General features: G+C 49.8%; 2 protein-coding genes across 5 annotated transcripts in view; one reads left to right on the top strand and one right to left on the bottom strand.

The window, feature by feature from the left end:
* Positions 1 to 1,150, top strand: part of Pik3cd (phosphatidylinositol-4,5-bisphosphate 3-kinase catalytic subunit delta) — a 49,286-nt gene extending 48,136 nt beyond the window's left edge. The window contains exon 25 of the transcript XR_009224931.1: positions 97 to 1,150. The gene's annotated coding sequence lies outside the window, so the exon portion shown is untranslated. The remainder of the gene's footprint in view (positions 1 to 96) is intronic.
* The window catches only part of Clstn1 (calsyntenin 1), a 64,542-nt gene that overhangs the window by 2,063 nt on the left and 44,593 nt on the right, over positions 1 to 17,886 (bottom strand). For 2 of the 4 annotated variants that reach the window (XM_046424518.2, XM_046424519.2), the window contains 15 exons: positions 16,794 to 16,989; positions 16,191 to 16,399; positions 15,737 to 15,886; positions 15,444 to 15,629; positions 13,457 to 13,705; positions 12,956 to 13,077; positions 9,618 to 9,780; positions 6,489 to 6,545; positions 5,235 to 5,392; positions 4,846 to 4,994; positions 4,328 to 4,554; positions 3,674 to 3,844; positions 3,202 to 3,347; positions 1,967 to 2,102; positions 1,510 to 1,694 (listed from right to left, as the gene is read on the bottom strand). In XM_046424518.2, the coding sequence (XP_046280474.1) occupies positions 1,510 to 1,694; positions 1,967 to 2,102; positions 3,202 to 3,347; positions 3,674 to 3,844; positions 4,328 to 4,554; positions 4,846 to 4,994; positions 5,235 to 5,392; positions 6,489 to 6,545; positions 9,618 to 9,780; positions 12,956 to 13,077; positions 13,457 to 13,705; positions 15,444 to 15,629; positions 15,737 to 15,886; positions 16,191 to 16,399; positions 16,794 to 16,989 (2,504 nt within the window). The remainder of the gene's footprint in view (positions 1 to 1,509; positions 1,695 to 1,966; positions 2,103 to 3,201; positions 3,348 to 3,673; positions 3,845 to 4,327; positions 4,555 to 4,845; positions 4,995 to 5,234; positions 5,393 to 6,488; positions 6,546 to 9,617; positions 9,781 to 12,955; positions 13,078 to 13,456; positions 13,706 to 15,443; positions 15,630 to 15,736; positions 15,887 to 16,190; positions 16,400 to 16,793; positions 16,990 to 17,886) is intronic. The other 2 variants (XM_046424520.2, XM_046424521.2) reach the window with 1 other exon arrangement.

The raw sequence follows: 17,886 nt of genomic DNA, 5'->3' as shown, positions 1-17,886 counted from the left end.
TATATTTAATAATTCTGTTCAGGATACTGTAAATTGTTCAGAAAACTGTTTTCTTAATACCTGTTGGAATGTTACATAATTTTTTTTTTTTTTTAGCATCATTGTCAGAATTCCTATCTTCATCCCAGTGCCGGTGAAGACAAAGATGAAACCAAACTACAGCTTCTTCGACAGTTATCACAACAAACTGTATAAACTGATGCATCAATGAATAATAACTCAACAAGTAATGCTCAATCAAGGAGTCGATTTACTTTGGGAGGAAATGGACATATTGATAGATTCCTCCGCTTTGAACTGCTTGCAGAACTTGCCTGGACTATGTATCACTTGTATACATTGTGAACTATCTGTTGGTGCAGCAAATTGTGGTAGTGCTGGCGTATCTTTGCTGATGGTGTCACCGGTGATACAATTTTTCTAAAGGAGCCGTCAATTGGCTTGGTGTCATGGCATTTCTGTATCCTCCTCCCTTCTAGTGATGGTCTAAAATTTGGGGGCCAACAGAGGTGAGGCAAAGAACCTCACCCCCCCACTGGCACCAAGGCCAAATTTGGGGGCCAACAGAGGTGAGGCAAAGAACCTCACCCCCCCACTGGTGCAAAGGCCTATCCACAAGTATGGCTGTATGCTGGACCGGTAGTCAGTGACGGGTATGATCCAATTGCAGTGGTACCAGCCTAAGACAGGAGGCTGACGCCTAGAGGTCAGCTCATCCGATGACGGGTAAGGACCATATGTTTTATTGGACAACCTAACAGACACGGTCCCTAAGCCACATTGCTTGTTGCTTAATTAAACAGAAGGGGGGAGATGCTGAGAGCCATAGCCAAGTAGTAATGATGCATGGCATTTTTGGTTGAAAGGTGACGCCAGCAAGCCATTGAGATGATATGATTATGTTAAGATCTGCATTCAAATGGATATTAGACCCCTGCTGTCCACCTCGGCCTGCTACTTTGGAGCTCTAGCGGGACTCCCAAAGAGTTCCCATTGGTTGGGAAAGTGCGGTAGGAGGGAATTCCGGAGGAGGGATTTCCTGTTGGGGTAGTGTGTCGGGGAGAACGCCGCGTGTGTGGTTCGGCATATTTTTCCGGGAGAGTGCGTGGCATTGGCGGGAGTTTCAGAAATAAAGTTTGTTCCTGCTTGAGTGGCTCGTGATTTTGTGCCCAGCCAGACTGCGGCAGGAGACACCCCCAGTGAGAGAGACTGGCCAGAGAAAGAGGCCTGGGCATTGCTGAGTGGCCTCTCCCTCATAGAGTCGAGGCATGCAGAGCTGCAAGATGGGGGCACTGGGGTCCCTGGGTGGAGAACTGTCTCTGGATAGAGCAGGAGGGAGCCCCAGCCTGGGGCCAGCTCTCTCTGCACTTACACTTACTAGGGGGTATGACCCTCAGGAAGGCCCCTCGAGCCTCAGCCTACCCCTCCGGATATGAGGACCCTAGCTCACAGAGGCGTGCGGTTGCAAGGCGCAGGCATACAGACATGAGGTGCCCGGTCTGCTCCTACCTCCATGGGGTTCACCGTGATGGTCAAGGCAGAGTCATCCCAGTCCATCTCATTCTCCTTCCCTGTGTCCTGGTCCCGCATGGTTCGCTGATGTGCAGCCCGGATCCGAAACACCCCCAGGATGATCATGAACACCAGGAAGCTGACGCAGACCACAATCACTACAGTGGCGGTGCTCGGGACGACTGTCGAAGGAGTGAAAGGACAAACAAGGCTTCAGAGAGGTCGCCCAGCTAGAGGGCCTTCCCAACCATCCTCCTCAGCTTTCTGAGGACGGGACACTCCACCTGACCCCCGGAGTCAGAAACACCGGAAATAGCTCTGCCCGGGTCACTGTGGCTATGGGAGGGCTCTCATTTCCTCAAGTGTGACAGGGAACAGCTAAGTGGGGCAGGGGTGTCCACTTGAGCCCTGTGTGACACTCAGTGTTTCCACCCATGTGCCTCCAGCATCCTACCTGCAAATGGGTGAGGATTGGCCAGGTTGTGGCCTGACAGGTCAACAAAGGACCTATGCTCGGGGTGAACAAACTGTGGCTGGGCGGCCATGTGGCTGGCGTGCTCCACAGGGTTAGCGGTGTGGATCACATTCACCTGCAATGGAGAGAAAGGATCACTGGGACGGGCGTCCTGAGTGTGTCCAAGGGAAGAAATGGGGTGGCAGCTGGTATGAGCAGTGCTACTTAGAGTGTCCTCTGGCCCTGCTGGAAGCCAATAGTGCATCGTCCATGAGCAGGAAAAACAAAGAGCGAGCACCTAGAGACCACTGTTACAGCCTGATGTCCACGTCCAAGAAACAGCACTTCTCTAATGATCCCTGTTCGGTGCACTTCATCAAATAACCCAGCCACAGAGCCAAGCAGCAGGCCAGCCTCCGGGCCTCGCCACTCAGCAAGTGCTTGGTAGACAACGTTCCTCCTTTAGGCTCAAGCCTGGCCACGAGAGAGGGCAATATCGTAACTGTGTGTTTCCTTTCTAATCAGTTATCCTTTGGCTCAAATAAAATCCTCATCAACATTGTGAAGTGGGTCCACTGCTGCCACTGAGGTCCTGGTGAAGAGGGTCAGTTGCTAAGAATAACTCTGGGTCCATTTCCCCAGACCACACAGGCCTCGAGCAATGAGCAAGCCACAGGAGAGGCCACTGAAGGCTTCAGAGCAGGATGCTGCCCTGCCTGAGTTACACTGCCAGCCAGGGAAGCATCAGCCCTGCCTGGGGTGTGTCCCTGCATCAGCCCAAGGACCCAAATTCACTCTCAACAGAGCCAGTGACCTAGAGTGACCTGGCATAGCTACAAAGATGCTTTAGTTCCCCGGCTGCTGTTCTTTCTAAAAGAGTATCCTCATGTCTCACATCAAAACCTGACACAGCGATCTCGTCCCTCCCTGCACCTTCTGTGCCACTTGCTCTCTATCACCTCCCCACAGAGCTTCTCAGCTCTGACTCAGGCTGTAGCAGCGGGTGGAAGGGAGCAGCAGCTTGACTCGACCACAGCGCCTCCAGCCCAACCCATCAGGACAGGCTGTGCAGGTCCACCCAGTAGGCCCAGGCTGGAGAAGGCTGCCGCTCCTGGGATGAGCCTCTTGCTGCCGTGACTGTGCTAAGGACTGGCATCTGCCAACATCAGGGCCAAGACACAGGGCCCTCCGTCACCACCAGAGCTGGCTCTTCTGGGCAGGAGCCCTATACGCACCTCCACCTTAAATTCATTGCTGAGGTAGCGGCCATTTAGCTCAGAGCAGATGAGTTTGAACTTCCGGTCGAGCAGTGACCTGGTATGCCAGTTCCGGTAGCGCAGCAGGTGCAAAACCTCTTCGTAGCTGGCCATGGTGTCCACACCTGCAGGGTCAGCGTTGAGAAGAGTGTCAGGTGGCTCGAGTTAGGAAACTGGGTGGGGCCAGAGCCAGGGCCCCAGTGGCTAAAGTCGGTACCTGGGCTGCTGAGTCAGCAGCCACATATTTGTGGCTTTCCAATTAGGAGACAAAGGCAGATCATGCGGGGCATTTAAGGGGCATGTGCTAGCTAGCCCCATCCTATGTAAGTCAGTGCTGTGTGTCCCCTTCCTGTGCAGAGGGGGACAGTATGCAGCAGTGCTGGCTCTCCTCATGTTTGAAGATGAGGATAGAGCCAGGTGGCCAAGGGCTTTCACAGTCCACCTCTCTCACCTGTGAAGACCATGCCCAGGTCAGAGCGGCTCACTTCGATGCCCTTCTGCTGCAGGCGGGCGGTGTCCACCTCCAGGCTCTCCTGCTCCGGGTTCAGTTCCTCTCCCTCCACCGTGACCTCACAGGTGTCCAGGTCATGCACGATCTCCTCAGACACCAGGGACTCTTGAACTGCAGAAATGGCCCAACCAGAAGTCACCAAGCTGTGGGGCCCAGCAAGGCTGGCCACCCCATGATGGACAGCCAGCTCACAAACCCCTTTTAAGGACCAGCAATAGAGGTAAGGAAGAGTCACCTTTAAGAACTGGGGGCTGCTGAGGGTGTGGTTCAGTGGTAGAGTGGGTGCTTATTAGCACACACAGGCCCTGGGTTTGATCCCAGTACAAAATAAATACACAAACAAAACAAATGAAGGTACTTCATGAATCCTGGGCAATAACAGCGGGAACACTGTCCGCCTAGGGACTGAGCCTAAAGACACATCTCAGAGCCGCACATCAGTCAGAGAAAGAGGAAAGGACCCTGAGTGGGTTTCCAAAGAGCACAATGACACCAGGCAAGTCAAAAGCCCTCCCAGGCAGAGCCCCCAAAACCCCAGAGGGAGAGCGGGGGGCATGTGCACAGCAGCAAGGTGAGGAGGCTGCCTGTGCCTACCTGTGGGGTCCTCAGGGCCATCCCCCTCGGGCTCCACTTCTCGTGTGATTGTGCTGATGATTCGAAGCTCAGGGAACAGGAAAACCCCTTCTGAGCCCTCAAACTCAGAAGCCGCTCGGGCAAAGCGATGGACACCACTCAGGCTGATCCTGGGCTCTTCCGGCTGCAAAACCATGACGTAGCCTTCGACTGGGGGGATCGCAACGCAGGGCGCCTCATTAAAACACCTACCAGCAAGAAACAGAAGGCAGTCAGGGCTCTGAAGGCCACCTGGGAATCCTCAGATACAAAGGGTGGTGGAGGGGGACTGCACGGGTCCCCACTACCTTGGGGACAGAGAATGATGGCCCCTGCACAAACCACAGCCATCAGCAGACCTCCCACCCCACCATGTGGGAGTGTGGCGCTGGCCTTTCCTCACAGAAGGGAGGCCAGGGCATCTTGCAACCTAAAAGCACACATTTCCTCTCAACTGTCACTGAGTGAAAATGAGCTCATTTCTAGAAATCAGGACATACTTGACTGTGCTGGTGATTTTGAGTCTGCGGATGCCTGGCGTGGGGAACTGCCGTGAGTTCAGGTAGGAGACGTGCTGCAGAGCTTTATCCAGCTCCGAGATGTCGTCTCCTTCCAAGGTCAAGGCCGACTGGCTTGGGCTTACTTGGATCTGAAATCACAGCAAAGGGATAGAAGAGGAATGAGGCTCTGATGCTGCTGCTGAGGCCCTGGCTGCTCTGGCAGAGGATTAGCCTGGATTTATTTGAATGGGTGACTTGAAAAGCTCGTATAATTCCAGGTAACAACTCAGGTGCAAACGTCATCATCCCAGAGTTCTGCCTGTTCCACTGGGCTCTCCATTGTGCCTGAGGGGCCCATGAGTGTGGGACAGGTGGCCACCCAGTGTTACCTGCACGCCTCTGCCGACATCTTCAGGGACCTGTAGGTCTAGCCCCTCTTTGCAGGTATACAGACAGTCAATCACCTTCTTATCTGCGAGTTTCCCAGAACGTACCGTTAGCCCAGCCAGGTTACCTCGGAAAAACTGGGTCATGTGTAAGTCGCCACCTTTGGAACAGTGGGGGAGAAGAAAGAAGTCAGGTGTATGTCCCTGGCACTCCTGGTTAATTTCTCAGTGCAGTGTTACCGGTGGTGGCAGCTCGATGGATGGACATGCAGGTTAGTTCTGACCAAATCCTGTTAGCCTTGCCATCTACATGGAAGCGCAATGAAGAAATTAAATTGTTTGTGATCATGCATGTGGCCTGGAGAAGAGAGGAGCTGGGGGTCCCTCACCCCAAGCCAGGAACTAAGAGGCCCCATCAGAGTCCCCACACACACAGCCTCTCCCTGGCGATGGTGGCCTACCCTGCATCCACCACCAGGGTGCCCGGCAACACTCCCTACCAGTACCAGCCCCTGCCTGCTGGTCAGCTGAGCGCTCTGGGGGCTGCTTCCTCTAACTAGAATACACTCGAGCAGGGGAGGAACACAGGGACACTTGAAGCCGCACCCTGCCCCAGGCCTGTGGAGGCCCTTCAGGGAGCCACCGTCTTGTCGAGCCCCGTCATTCCTGTCTCCTACTTCTGCAGAAATCCAGGAAGCAGAGACATGACCAGGAAAACAAAAACCCACCAAATGGTCCCTGATGGACTAGAACAAAGAGCCAAAATCTACACCAGCCTTGAAGTGACGGAGAAGAGACAGACCTTCATGGGTCTTGTCTGACAAAGTCACTGGGCATGGCAAGCCATCACTAGGGATTGAGATTTCTAAGAAATAGCTATTTGAGCTTCAGTACCGAACAGGAAAGAAAGGCTAGAAGAGTCTTTTCCTGTCTTGTGGCTCAGCCGCCTGAGTACCACATGGTGGCCTCCCAAACCCAGCCTGGAGATTCAGCAGGGATCCCTGTGCAGCAAGACCAAGATAAACTTGATGAGAACTAAAAGCCTATGAGTGCTTTGAGGGAATGAGTCACGTGCCGTCCCTTCCATGGGAGTCATGAGGCAGGGTGGGGGTGGGGAGCACAATGCAGTGAAGCTGCTGGGAGGGCAGCCAGGACCAAAATGCAACTTGCGTGTTTCATGCGACACGTGGAATGAATCAATGTCTCATCTTTAAATGAAACAAAACAGTGAACTGTAGGGGGGAAAAATCCAGCAACCTGCAGAGGCCATAGTCACAGGCTCAGTCTCATTGTCATTTTCAACTCCTGAATACTCTGTAGAAAAGCAAGACAGACAACAGAAAAGGACCGACAGGTTAGGCTCTTCACAGTGGATGGCGAAAATCAGTTTTGAAGCATCCAAATACAAAACCCAAAGAGAAAACCCCTCCTCAGCCCTCTGCAGGACATATTCCACCTGGGTGCGAGCGGGCACTCCATCACCCATGCCCAGACGCCAGGTCCACACCCCTCACTCTTCTTCTTCTATTCTGTCTTCCTGTATCCTCCCTGCTGCAACATGAGATAGATTTAAAAGATGAAGAATAGAAGCACAGACATGGAATTCACAGATCCCATCATCCTGAGCCCCAAGGAGGGCACCCAAGGAGAGGAGCACCGAGGCACTGCTGTCACCTGCCACCCTATGTGAGCTCTGCCCTGCTCCCAAATAGCGACAGTCTCTATACAGACACAGTGGGACAGCACACACAAGGGTCCAAGGCCTGGTGCGCGGTAAACACACACCTGTGCTTTTTGGAATCTCCAAACAGTTCGCATCTGTCTGGACTTCTAAGCAACAAAGACATTTGTAAGCACTTTCTCGGAGGAGAGGTTGAGGAACTCACCCAGAGAAGCACAAGCTATGGTGAGCCTGGGGCGCACACCAGCCACCGCTGCCACAGACATGGATTAGGGTTGAGTATAAGGCCTGGCAGGGCGGGGCGCTCGCCTCCCAGCTGAGTGTGTGACCAATGCCCTCAGGACAGCTTTCGGGGAGCAGGGCTGCTCTGGACACTGGTCTCTGCAGTCTACTGAGGCACCTCTGTTCAGCAGGGGGGAGAGGTGTCAGGTGCCAGGCTAGACCTGTGCTCAGATGAAGCCCTCTGCAGCCTCCACATCCAACACAGGGCTCCTGTAATGCACCCTTACAGGTGACACTGACGTCCTGGAGATGAGCTGCTGCCCCAGGCCCAGCTTTCTCCACAGTAAACTATCAAGGAAAGCATTTCCTATCTACCAAAAGGAAAAAGGACACCCTCCTTCTTGTTAACTAACTTTGTAGGATTTGAGTGTGTTTGGTTTGGGAATTTAAGTGAATTTTCAGCTAAGGGTGCCGAGATGGGTAAGGTAAAAAGAGAGAATAAAAAGTCATCTCTATCTGATGGCAGAGATACCATGACATGAACAGGAGCCAAAGGCAGCAGCGCGGGCTGGTGGTTCATGTTAACCACAGCAACTAAGCTCCTAGGAGAGAAGTCCCATCTAGGTTCACACCTGTGTTTTTACTCTAGTTTTAAAAATATCATTCAAGAGTTATTGTTTAATCTAGGAAGCATTGAACTGAAAAGTCTAAAAATATCAATTTTAAAAATGCTTCATAATTTGTTTCTCATTCCTTGGTCTCTCATTGCACTTCCTCATGGTTGGCTGTCACCAAAATTAAGGGATCTGCTTGAAGAGGCACATGCCAATTCACTGCCTTACTACTCTTCACTTTAAAGAACCTGCATTCTCCTAAGTATATCTGGCCAGGCATGTTAACTCACACCTGTACTCCCAGCAACTCAGGAGGCTGAGGCAGGAGGATCACAAGTTTAAGGTCAGTCTTAGCAACTTAACAAGACCCTGTCTCAGAAAAAAAGAAATCTCTCTTGTGAATTAGGCTCCCCCACCCCCATAAGTTCTTAACCCCAGTCAACCTATTGATTTTTTAGGGGGGGAAAATATTCAAAGGTCTGTTCAGGGAGCACATGTAGTGATGCTTATTTATTTATTTGTTTATTTATTTATTAGTTGTAGTTGGACACAATACCTTTATTCTATTTATTTATATGTGGTGCTGAGGATGGAACCCAGGGCCTCACATATGCTAGGCAAGTGCTCTACTGCTGAGCCACAACCCCAGCCCCCCCCACCCCATGTAGTGATGTTGATGCCCTGAAATGAAAAGAAATGGAGTTAAGCGGGGCACACGAACCCCCAGGGGAGACTGAGGGGTCCATGAACTTGAGTTGAAAAAATTAAGGCTCATTTCCACTAACTTCTGACATGTGGCATTTCCCTTGGTTATAAATGTAGGCTACATACCACACCAGTGTTAGCAAGAACTGCAATTTGTCATCAATAAAAATCACTGATATTTTCATATCATGCCACAGCAGTTGCAGATATCAAAGTACGGTCACAAAGCGCTTCAACTTTGAACTACGGCCGCTCCAGGTCCTGCCACTAAGGCTTACTCTCCACAGGTTACTAGAGCACCATGGGCAAAACGTTCACTGCTAATTCCTCAGCACATTGGCTGCTATTTCAGGTAAGCTGGTTCTCTCGATTTCACGGGGGCTTAGGGACCGAGTGCTGTAGACTAGAGGCCCACAGGCGTCAGCAAAAGCAAAGGCTCAGCTTCGTAGGAGACGCTCAAAGGCCCAGGTCCGACGGGTCAGAGCACAGGCTGAGGGCATTGGCTGCCCGGTTTGCATCTTGGCTCCGTGGTTACCCACTGGCTGATCCTGGACCGAGCCTCTGTTTCTTTAGCTACAAAGCAGACCCTAGGGATTACTAGAGGTAGCAGATAATGGAGAGGGCCCACAGCCTGCACAAGTAAGCAGGAGGGAGTGGTGCGGCCGCTCTGGTGTGAGTCACGCCACGCCATGTGCCCCACAGAAAGCTCTCCTCACCAGAGCAGTTCCCTGACCAGGTTCCTACCAGCCTGTCAAACGCTCAGAACTTGGCAGAGTCCCTCAGCCCAGAGATTTCCGAGTCCTCTATGTTGTCTGTGCCTGATCGCTGACTGTTGCTCCTTTGTTCTTGTAACTTCAGTGAGAAGATGATTTGTAAAGCAATTCCCACAACCACACACTCCCTCCGTGCTGCTCCCTCCCAGTGAGTGGGAGGGTGATGGAGTGTGCAGGGCTCACAGTCACCTTTACGGAGTACCTCGGACGGGCTGTGCTGTAGCATGACACAGCAGTGTCCCCAGAAAGGCTACGCACAGGAGGAGGAAGGGAAAGATAAAGGAAATGAGAAACCAGGGTCCGGGGTGTAAGAAGCTGGTAAGAGCCTGCTCCCACCAGCGCAGCACAGAGGCGCGATCCCATGGCTGGGCCTGGGGAGCACTGCCCTTACCTTGCCAGCAAGCTCCGACCACAAGCTGCGTTTCTATCTTGGATGAATGGAGCGGGTAATCCTCGGTCACAGAGAAGGGCTCGTGAGAGACACCATCCACGTAGAGAGCCACGCTCGGGAACTCCACGTTGAGGACAAAGTGGTGCCACTCCTCATCACAGACCTACCAGAAGCCAAGGAAGCACAAGCTGTCAACCTGCCCTCTTGTCCACAGCTGTGGAGAGAGCAGCACAGCGGGGTAAGGAGTGAATACAGGCTGCCCCAACAAGAGAAGGACTTAGAAGTCTAAGGATGAGGGCAGGGGCTGGGGCTCAGTGGCAGAGCACTTGCCTGGGACTTGTAAGGCCCTGGGTTCAATCCTCATCGCCACATAAAAATAAATAAAATAAAGATATTGTGTCCATCTACAACTAAAAAAAAATTTCTTAAAAAGTTTAGTGATGAAGTGTTCTTCAAATGTCACCAACAGGGACAGAGCATCATCTCTAGGGTACTTCCCTCTCCTTGGGGCACAGGCCCCAGACAGGGGCACTGCCCAGCCCCCCTCTGCCTGCAACCTACAGTCCTCCTGCCTCAGATGCCTGAGTCCCTGGGATTACAGACATGTGCCGTCACACCCGGCCTGCCTCGGATTTCTTGAAAACTATTAAGCTGTTTTTGAGGAGGTTGACAAAAATTAACAGTGAAGGGGTGGAACAATGAACCAAGACTGACCGGGAGCTGGCCACTGCCAGAGGGTTTGCAGGGTTGCTCTGTATGCTAATCTGTCTGCTTTTACATGTCTAAAATTTTTCATAATTAAGTTTTTAAAAATATGTAATCAAAAGAAACTAAACATGAAACACAAAGTAACATGCCTAAAATATCTATTTATGCGAAAAAAGTATTTTTTCCAGATTATACCTTTCTTTAGTTTCTTAGAAAACATAACGGTAAAAGCTTCTGAAAAAATATAATTATTTATGTAAATAACAATTACACCAGGAAGAGGTGAATTCACCACAGTCACACGCTCTTCCCCACTCAAGCTTCTGAATGCTCTTTTTTAAAAATTTTTTAGTTAATGCTGGGATTTGAACCCAGGGCCTTGTGCATGCTAGGCAAGCACTCTACCAACTGAGCCCTTAGTCAGTGCTGCTTAGGTGGCCCTGTCCTCACTCAAGCTTCTCTGCTTTTATCTTGCAGCTCTTTTAGAGGACATTATATTTGAGCAACCACAGGTGCGTCTAACCAGGCCAGCCTTTGCCCATGAACTCCAGGAGCTAAATAAAATCAAGCTAGGACAATAGGGACTGGCCAAAGATTCCCTTCTTGTCCAGTCCTGAATCAAGAGAAGAAATGGTCAGCTCTGATTCTGAGAAGGCTCTCTCAGATGACAGTGTCCTCTCATTTCCTGTAACACGTGGATTTTTGTGTAATATTTGCTTTTTATCACAGCAACTATTGGAAAATTAGCTTTGCAGAGAAACAACATCATCAAAAGGAATGGGACATGATCTAATATCAAAACTGTTTACCACTCAAGCTAGTGGCTCAGGCGGGTTTGACGGATGTCAAAATTGCTTGAAAGTTTAACACATGCTATGGTGCCAAAACTGCTGAACGGCCACCGAACAGCTCTGTCACCCTGGGGATCCTCAGCATGATGTGGTAGCCTAGGCCTTAAATAATGAACGAGTGAACAAATACAAGTATCTCAATCCAATTTTTCAGCAAGTGCTCCTTATATAACAGTATGTTGAATTTAAAATGTGCAATTTTTATATCAATATTATACATATAAATACACACATGGAAAAAACTTGAGGCTTTCAGTGAAATGGAGTTAAAGAGATTTAATTTACTATCCTTTTAACCACAGACACAGAAATAAAATCATAAATATATTCTGACTAGGGCTGGGGTTGTGGCTCAGTGGTAGAGCACTTGCCTAACATGTGTGACGTCCTGGGTTCGATCCTCAGCACCACAAATAAATAAAGTTAAAAAAATCCATTTATATATAATAAAAAATATTATATATACATTATATATATATATATATTTTTTTTTCTATTTACACCAGCCATGTGCAAGGTTGCAGTAGCTAGTTTCTCTTAAAAATTGCAATTAAGATGCCAAAAACATAATATCGGAGAAAAGACAGCCTTTTTAACAAATGGTGCTGAGGAAACTGGTTACCATATGTGGAAGAAAGAGACTACAACTTTATTTCTCACCCTGCACAAAAATCAACTCAAAATGGATCAAAGACCTAGGAATTAGACCAGAAACCATGCAACTCCAAGAAGGAAACAGAGGGTCAACACCCCAATGTGGGCAAAGGCAATGACTTTTTCAGTAAGACACCTAAAGCTCAGGAAATAATGCCAAGAGTTAACATGTGGGAAAGGCATCAAATTAAAAAGCTTCCCCACAGCAAAGGAAAAGAATGCGAAGAGAGAACTGGCAGAAAGGCCGAAAATCTTTGCTAATTACTCTCCTGGCAAAGGATTAATATCTAGAATCTATTAAAAAAAAACTTAACACCAAATAACAACCTAATTAATAAATGGGCAAATGAATTAAACAGACAGTTCTCAAATGAAGAAACACAAATGGGCAACAAATAAATGAAAAAATGTTCAACATCATTAGCAATTAGGGAAATGCAAATCAAAACTACACTGAAACTTCATCTCACACCAGTCAGAATGGTGGTCATCAAGAATACAAATAATAATAAATTCTGGAGAGATCACAGAGAAAAAGGAACACTTTTACACTGTTGGTGGGACTATAAACTAGTACAACCACTACGGAAATCACTGTGAAGGTTCTTCGAAAGACTAGGCATGGAATCCTATGACCCAGCTATTTCCATTCCTTGGTATTTATCCTGAAAAATTAGTCATCTTATTACAGTGACACATGTTTACAGCAGATAGAGACAATGTGGTGTATGTACACAATGGAGTTTTATTCAGTCATAAGGAAAAATGAAATTATGTCATTTGCAGGAAAATAGATGGAACTTGAGACCATTATGTTAAACTCAGAAGGTCAAGGGTCATATATTCTCTCTCGTATGTGAAAGCTGAAGGAGAGAAAGGAAAAAATAGGTGGGTGGGTCTCATGAAAATTGAAGGGAGAACAGTAGGGTAGAGGAAAGGGACCAGGGGGAGGGAGACGGAGAGGGAGGGAGAAAGTGCTGGGGAGTAATTTTGACCAAATTACATGGTTATATTATGTACATGTAGGAATATGTAACAACAAATGCCACTGTATACAACTGTACCACACCAATAAAAAATGTGGAAAGAGAAAAAAATGTAATTGATGAGTCTTTCTTTGCTCACCTGATTCAACTTCCAGTGAAATTCTGCAGGTTTATACTTCCTCTCCTCAGCAGGATCCTGGCGGAGGAGGAAAACCAGCCGGCACCCATGGACATACAGGGAATAATGGTGTCGGTTCATATCTGCAAGACAGTTTCTTTGGGTAAAATGCCAACTTAAGATCCTCGAGAGGAACCACAGCTGTTTCTTTAATTTATTCTGAAGACACAACTTTATCTGCATAAATGAACCCTCCAGATGGGCCATGGAGGGTTTAGGAACAAATACACTCGGGCGTTACTGAGCAACTGTGCCCATGGTAACTGCTGACGATAATCCACCGAGCAAAACTAATGAAGCCCTGAATGCTGATAGGGTCTCTAGAGGACAAAGTGCCCCTGGCACAAACGGTGTCCGTAGACCGACCAGCTCGCCTGAGGCTCTGGGAAGGAAGGGCACCTGCCTCCAGAGGCCACCCCCCAGACCCTGGACAGCAGCAGTGTCTTCAGAAAAGAATCCTACCTGTTTTGTCTGAACTGCAAAGAATGGTCTCCTTCCTCCTGCCCAAAGGCCCGTGCCTCATCCACACGGAGATGGTGAAGGGCTCTCTGGGGCTGAGAGAAACAAGGCCGTCGGGGACCCTGACTGCCTGGGTGCCGTTGAACTCAAACACCTGGTCGCTGTCGTGGCCGTTGTCCGTGGGGAGGCCCATGGTCCAGTTCACAGAGCTGCTGGGGGCAGGGAGCAACTCGGCAGTGCCAGTGGCAGCCCCTAAAACCACACCACACTGACCGTCAGTTCAGCGTATGCCCACAGCTCCAGGGGGCCAAGCCACTCCAAGAAGCTGGCTTCATCTGCTGCTGGACGACTTGCTGGTCCTGGTTTACTCTTCTTCACAAATGAAGGACTGTTAATTACCCACCCAAGTACGCACAGCACTTGTGTGTCAGCATTAGAGAGGCCTCCTTGAAGTGTGCACACATGCAATCAACTCTGCTAAGAACGAGGCCTGCCATGCACACAACACACCCACACCCCCACACACCCCCTCCCACCCACCCCTCCAGTTTCTTCTACAGCCTGATTTTAAACAGGTAGGCTGCTGTCACTTAGCCCCTCTCCCTGGGGACACCGAGGCTGTTTCCAGTTCCTTCCCATCATCAGCCTCTCCTTGATGAGCATTTGTGTGGCCCCATGATTATGCTCCAAGGATAAATTCCAGAAATGGAAGTCAAAGAATAGGAAATGATCCTACAACTGTCGTCATGTATTGCCAAGGTCAGGTGTTTTTTTTTTCTTTTCTTTTCTTTTGGGTGCTGGGGATGGAGAGCAGGGCCTCACACAAGCTAAGCATGTACTGTGCCACTGTGGTTTTCCCCAGCCCCCAAATTTTCTTTTAAGTTTGTGTACTGAAAAAGATCTTTCACACTCTCTTGGTTGCTTGGTCCTCGACCCCTGTGTGGTTGGTCTGGATTGGCCTAGTCTTTTGAGTAACCAGAGATCTCAATGCAAATCCTAGTTATGCTACTTCCTGAAACGTGTCACTGGACGAGCTACTTAACCTCCCTTGATCTCAATTGATTCCTCCGTAAAAACACAGTCAATGCTGCCTACTCAGTGGGCCTATTGGGAAGGCTAAGTTAAAACCACATGAAGTACCTAGCATAGGGTAAAACGCATGCCTGAATTTAAAAATTAAATCCTTCCTATTCTGCCTTTCAGCTGTTCTACTAAGAAGATGTGGATTTAATACCACAAGAAACAGTGGTATTAGGAGAAAGGAAACAAGTTTTGCATGCTGTGCAGATATGCAGAGTTTGACATGTAAAACGTCCCCAGCCTCTTAGTCTACAACCACACAAGTACATGACTGTGAACATTTGGGCTCAGAGACACGAACACCTGTGTCCTCCTCACAGGCATGCCGGCAGAGCGTGATTCTCTCCTTCCACATATTTACCATTTAACAATTCTGATACTTTGGTTTTGCTTTTTTGTTGTTTGTTTTGAGATAGGGCCTAAGTTGTCCAGGCTGATCTGATCCTCCTGCCTCAGCCTCTGGGGTCCCTGGGATTATAGATGAGACCACCATACCTGACTGTTCTTGTTTTGAGACTACAATTTGCTCCATTGCCCAGGATGGCCTTGAATTCTGGGGCTCAAGGGATCCTTCTGCCTCAAGCTCCTGAGTGGCTGGAACCACAGCATGCTACCAGGTCTGGCTCATTCCTGTGTCACCCTTATTTGGATGACTCAATGTATGTTACTATCTTCAACTCCATGGTTCTTAGATGCACATACACCTAGCATCCTGGATGGACTTCTAGGGCTTACGCACTCCCTGGAGTGCGTAATGATGTTCGGGGTGAACATCATCCAGCAAGGCAGCAAAAGCCATTTTGGAAGCTAATCTGTTCCCTCATCACTATCCCACAACACACATGGGTTCTGCTGCAGCGTCTTTCACCCTCCCTGGGGAAGGACAGCTTGGGGACACAGGCCTCCTTACCACAGAGCCGGTGAAGAGACTTCTCAGAGTAGGTGTCTCGGTCGCAGCCCTTGCCGATATGGCTGGTCTCCAGCTCCACGGTGGCCTGCACGGAGGCAACCGGCGCGGCACACGTCTCCAGGTGGATGTTCGGGAACACAGCCAAGGTGCCCGTGCCAGGCTCATACTCCACCCGGTCACTCCAGCCTGGGCGACCATTGGTGAGGGAGGAAAGAAGGGAAACACACACTTAGGTTCCCACGGAACCCGGGTTTCCAGAACAGGCCTGAGGGTGAAGGGATACTGCCGCTCACCTTGCCACCCAGGGGTGCAGGTGGGCTTGATGCTGATCTTCACCAGAGCATCTTCCGTGGCTCTTTTCTTCCCACAATCATAGGCTGTGACGGTCAGCTTATACTGACGCTCCTTGCCGTAGCTGAGCTTCTCTGTGTTTTTTATATAACCTGGCAGTGGAGAAAAAAACAACAGAGAACCATCGTCACCCTGGTCCACATCCTCGAATGAAACACAAATGGCAAGTGCATTAAGCCACCAAGGCCAACCCAGGAAGAAGCTCAGGCTGGAGACCACTGACCCGCAGTCTGTCCTGCCTGGCTGTAAGCAACATCCACCAGCAGCATTACAAAAGGGCTGAGACCAAGGTCGCCACGACAGAGTAAAAGTGGAGGCTGAGGCACAGCGGTTACAGGCTGGCGGAACATGAGGCCACCAGGCCGGGGCCCTGCTCTGGGCAGCCCCTGTGCTCACCATCCTTGTCCACGGTGAATGGCACATCCGGGGTGACGATCTCATAGCTGCAGATCTGGCTGAACTGCGGGGAGCAGTCTGCGTCTACGGCCTCCACCCTCAGGATGCTGTCGTACTGCTTCCCCTCCGTGGCCGTGGCTTTGTAGGACTTCTCCTTGAATACGGGCGCGTACTCATTCACATCGTTCACCTGAATGTGGACAGTTGCTCTGGACAAAGGGGGGGGAAAGCTGGGTTTTGGGGTTTTGTTCTGTTTTTTACCAAAAGGATACCAATCCTGCCCCCCCTCTTTTTTTGTGGCTCTGGGGGACTGAACCAGGGGCACTCTACCACTGAGGCACCTCCCCAGCCCGGGCCTTGTTTCTTTAACAGCGTATTTGGTGGGATAAAATTACTCATTCATTTATTTTTCAGAACCTGCTACGGTACATGGTGGGCTCTGGCTAGGAGCTGTGCATGAGGGTGGACCAACCCTGACACAGCGCAGACCCCTGAGGGTGCCTCTGCCTTAAATCCCTACACATGGGCAGCCTGGGAACACGGCAGGGCTGCCTCCTCCTCACGTGCACGCTCTCTGGGGCTCTCCCACTGCGGCCTGCTTACTTATGAGACTTTTTCACGCCAGTGCCGTCGGGACCCTTCCCGCAGTCGTAGGCCTGGATGGTGAACGTGTAGTCCTTCTGCAGCTCACAGTCCAGTTTCTCTTTCGAGCGGATTATTCCCTCACCCGTGGATTTATCCACTACTACTGCATCAAAGGGGACATTCTGCCCGTGAATTTTAAAGCCACAAATCTCACCTGGGGAGTCAAAGCAGAGCAGGTTAGAACTGCTGCCATGGGAACCCACGGCACATGCCAACCTCCCCCAGAGAAAATAAACAATAATTCTGCAGCCAGGGGGTTTGGAGGGTCCGTGGACAAAGCAGGGGGCACTGTGCTTTTAACACGGGTGAGTTCGGGGGCTTTAGTAAAAAGAAAAAAAAAAGCAATCTGGCTTTCCAAGCAACTTGTTTACTTTGCATCCATTCATGCAGGAACACAGAGAGGAGACAGAGACAGGCATTCCACAGGAGCACTGAGGAGTCTCTTTAGCAAGAGCCCAGGCCTGAGCACCAGGGCTCCCGGCCACCCGAGGCGGCAGCTCTTTGGATTTGGACCAGAGAGAGGATAAAAAGCAGTTAAGTGTTGAGAGAGGAAGAAGTGTGAGATATAGGACCAGCACCGTAATACAGAAATTCTGTCAAGAAAAAAAATCATAAGAACCAAGTCTTCCTGTGCAATGAGCCTGGCTAAAATTAGGGAATCAAAACAAGCCGCTGGAGAAGGTAGAAATACCAACTTTCAGGCATCCATTTCAACAGCCGTCACCGGCTTCTGTCCTGGGAGCTCGGCTAGGTTCCCTTTATCCTACCACACCTGAAGAGAGACCCAGCCAGGGACCAACCACAGCGACACTGGCTCAGAAGCGTCATGAGGAGCTCAAGGGCACGTCTCCACATGGGCCCGTGGGAGAACAAGCGTGAATGTTCTGACATGTATACGAAACTCCACAAAACATATTTCACACAAAAGTAAGACTGAATTCCTCCATGATTCTAACAAATAGAAAATTGTTATGAAGCAAATCTCTGGGGTTGAATTAACAAAAAAAATGCACGGTGCTGTCTGTGTGGTTCAAATGGATGTCTGATTTCC

The sequence above is a fragment of the Marmota monax genome, unplaced genomic scaffold (assembly GCF_021218885.2).
Source record: "Marmota monax isolate L192 unplaced genomic scaffold, Marmota_monax_Labrador192_F-V1.1 WCK01_AAM20220418_F8-fsc00080, whole genome shotgun sequence".
Lineage (NCBI taxonomy): Eukaryota > Metazoa > Chordata > Mammalia > Rodentia > Sciuridae > Marmota > Marmota monax.
This window is presented reverse-complemented; position numbering and strand designations above follow the sequence as displayed.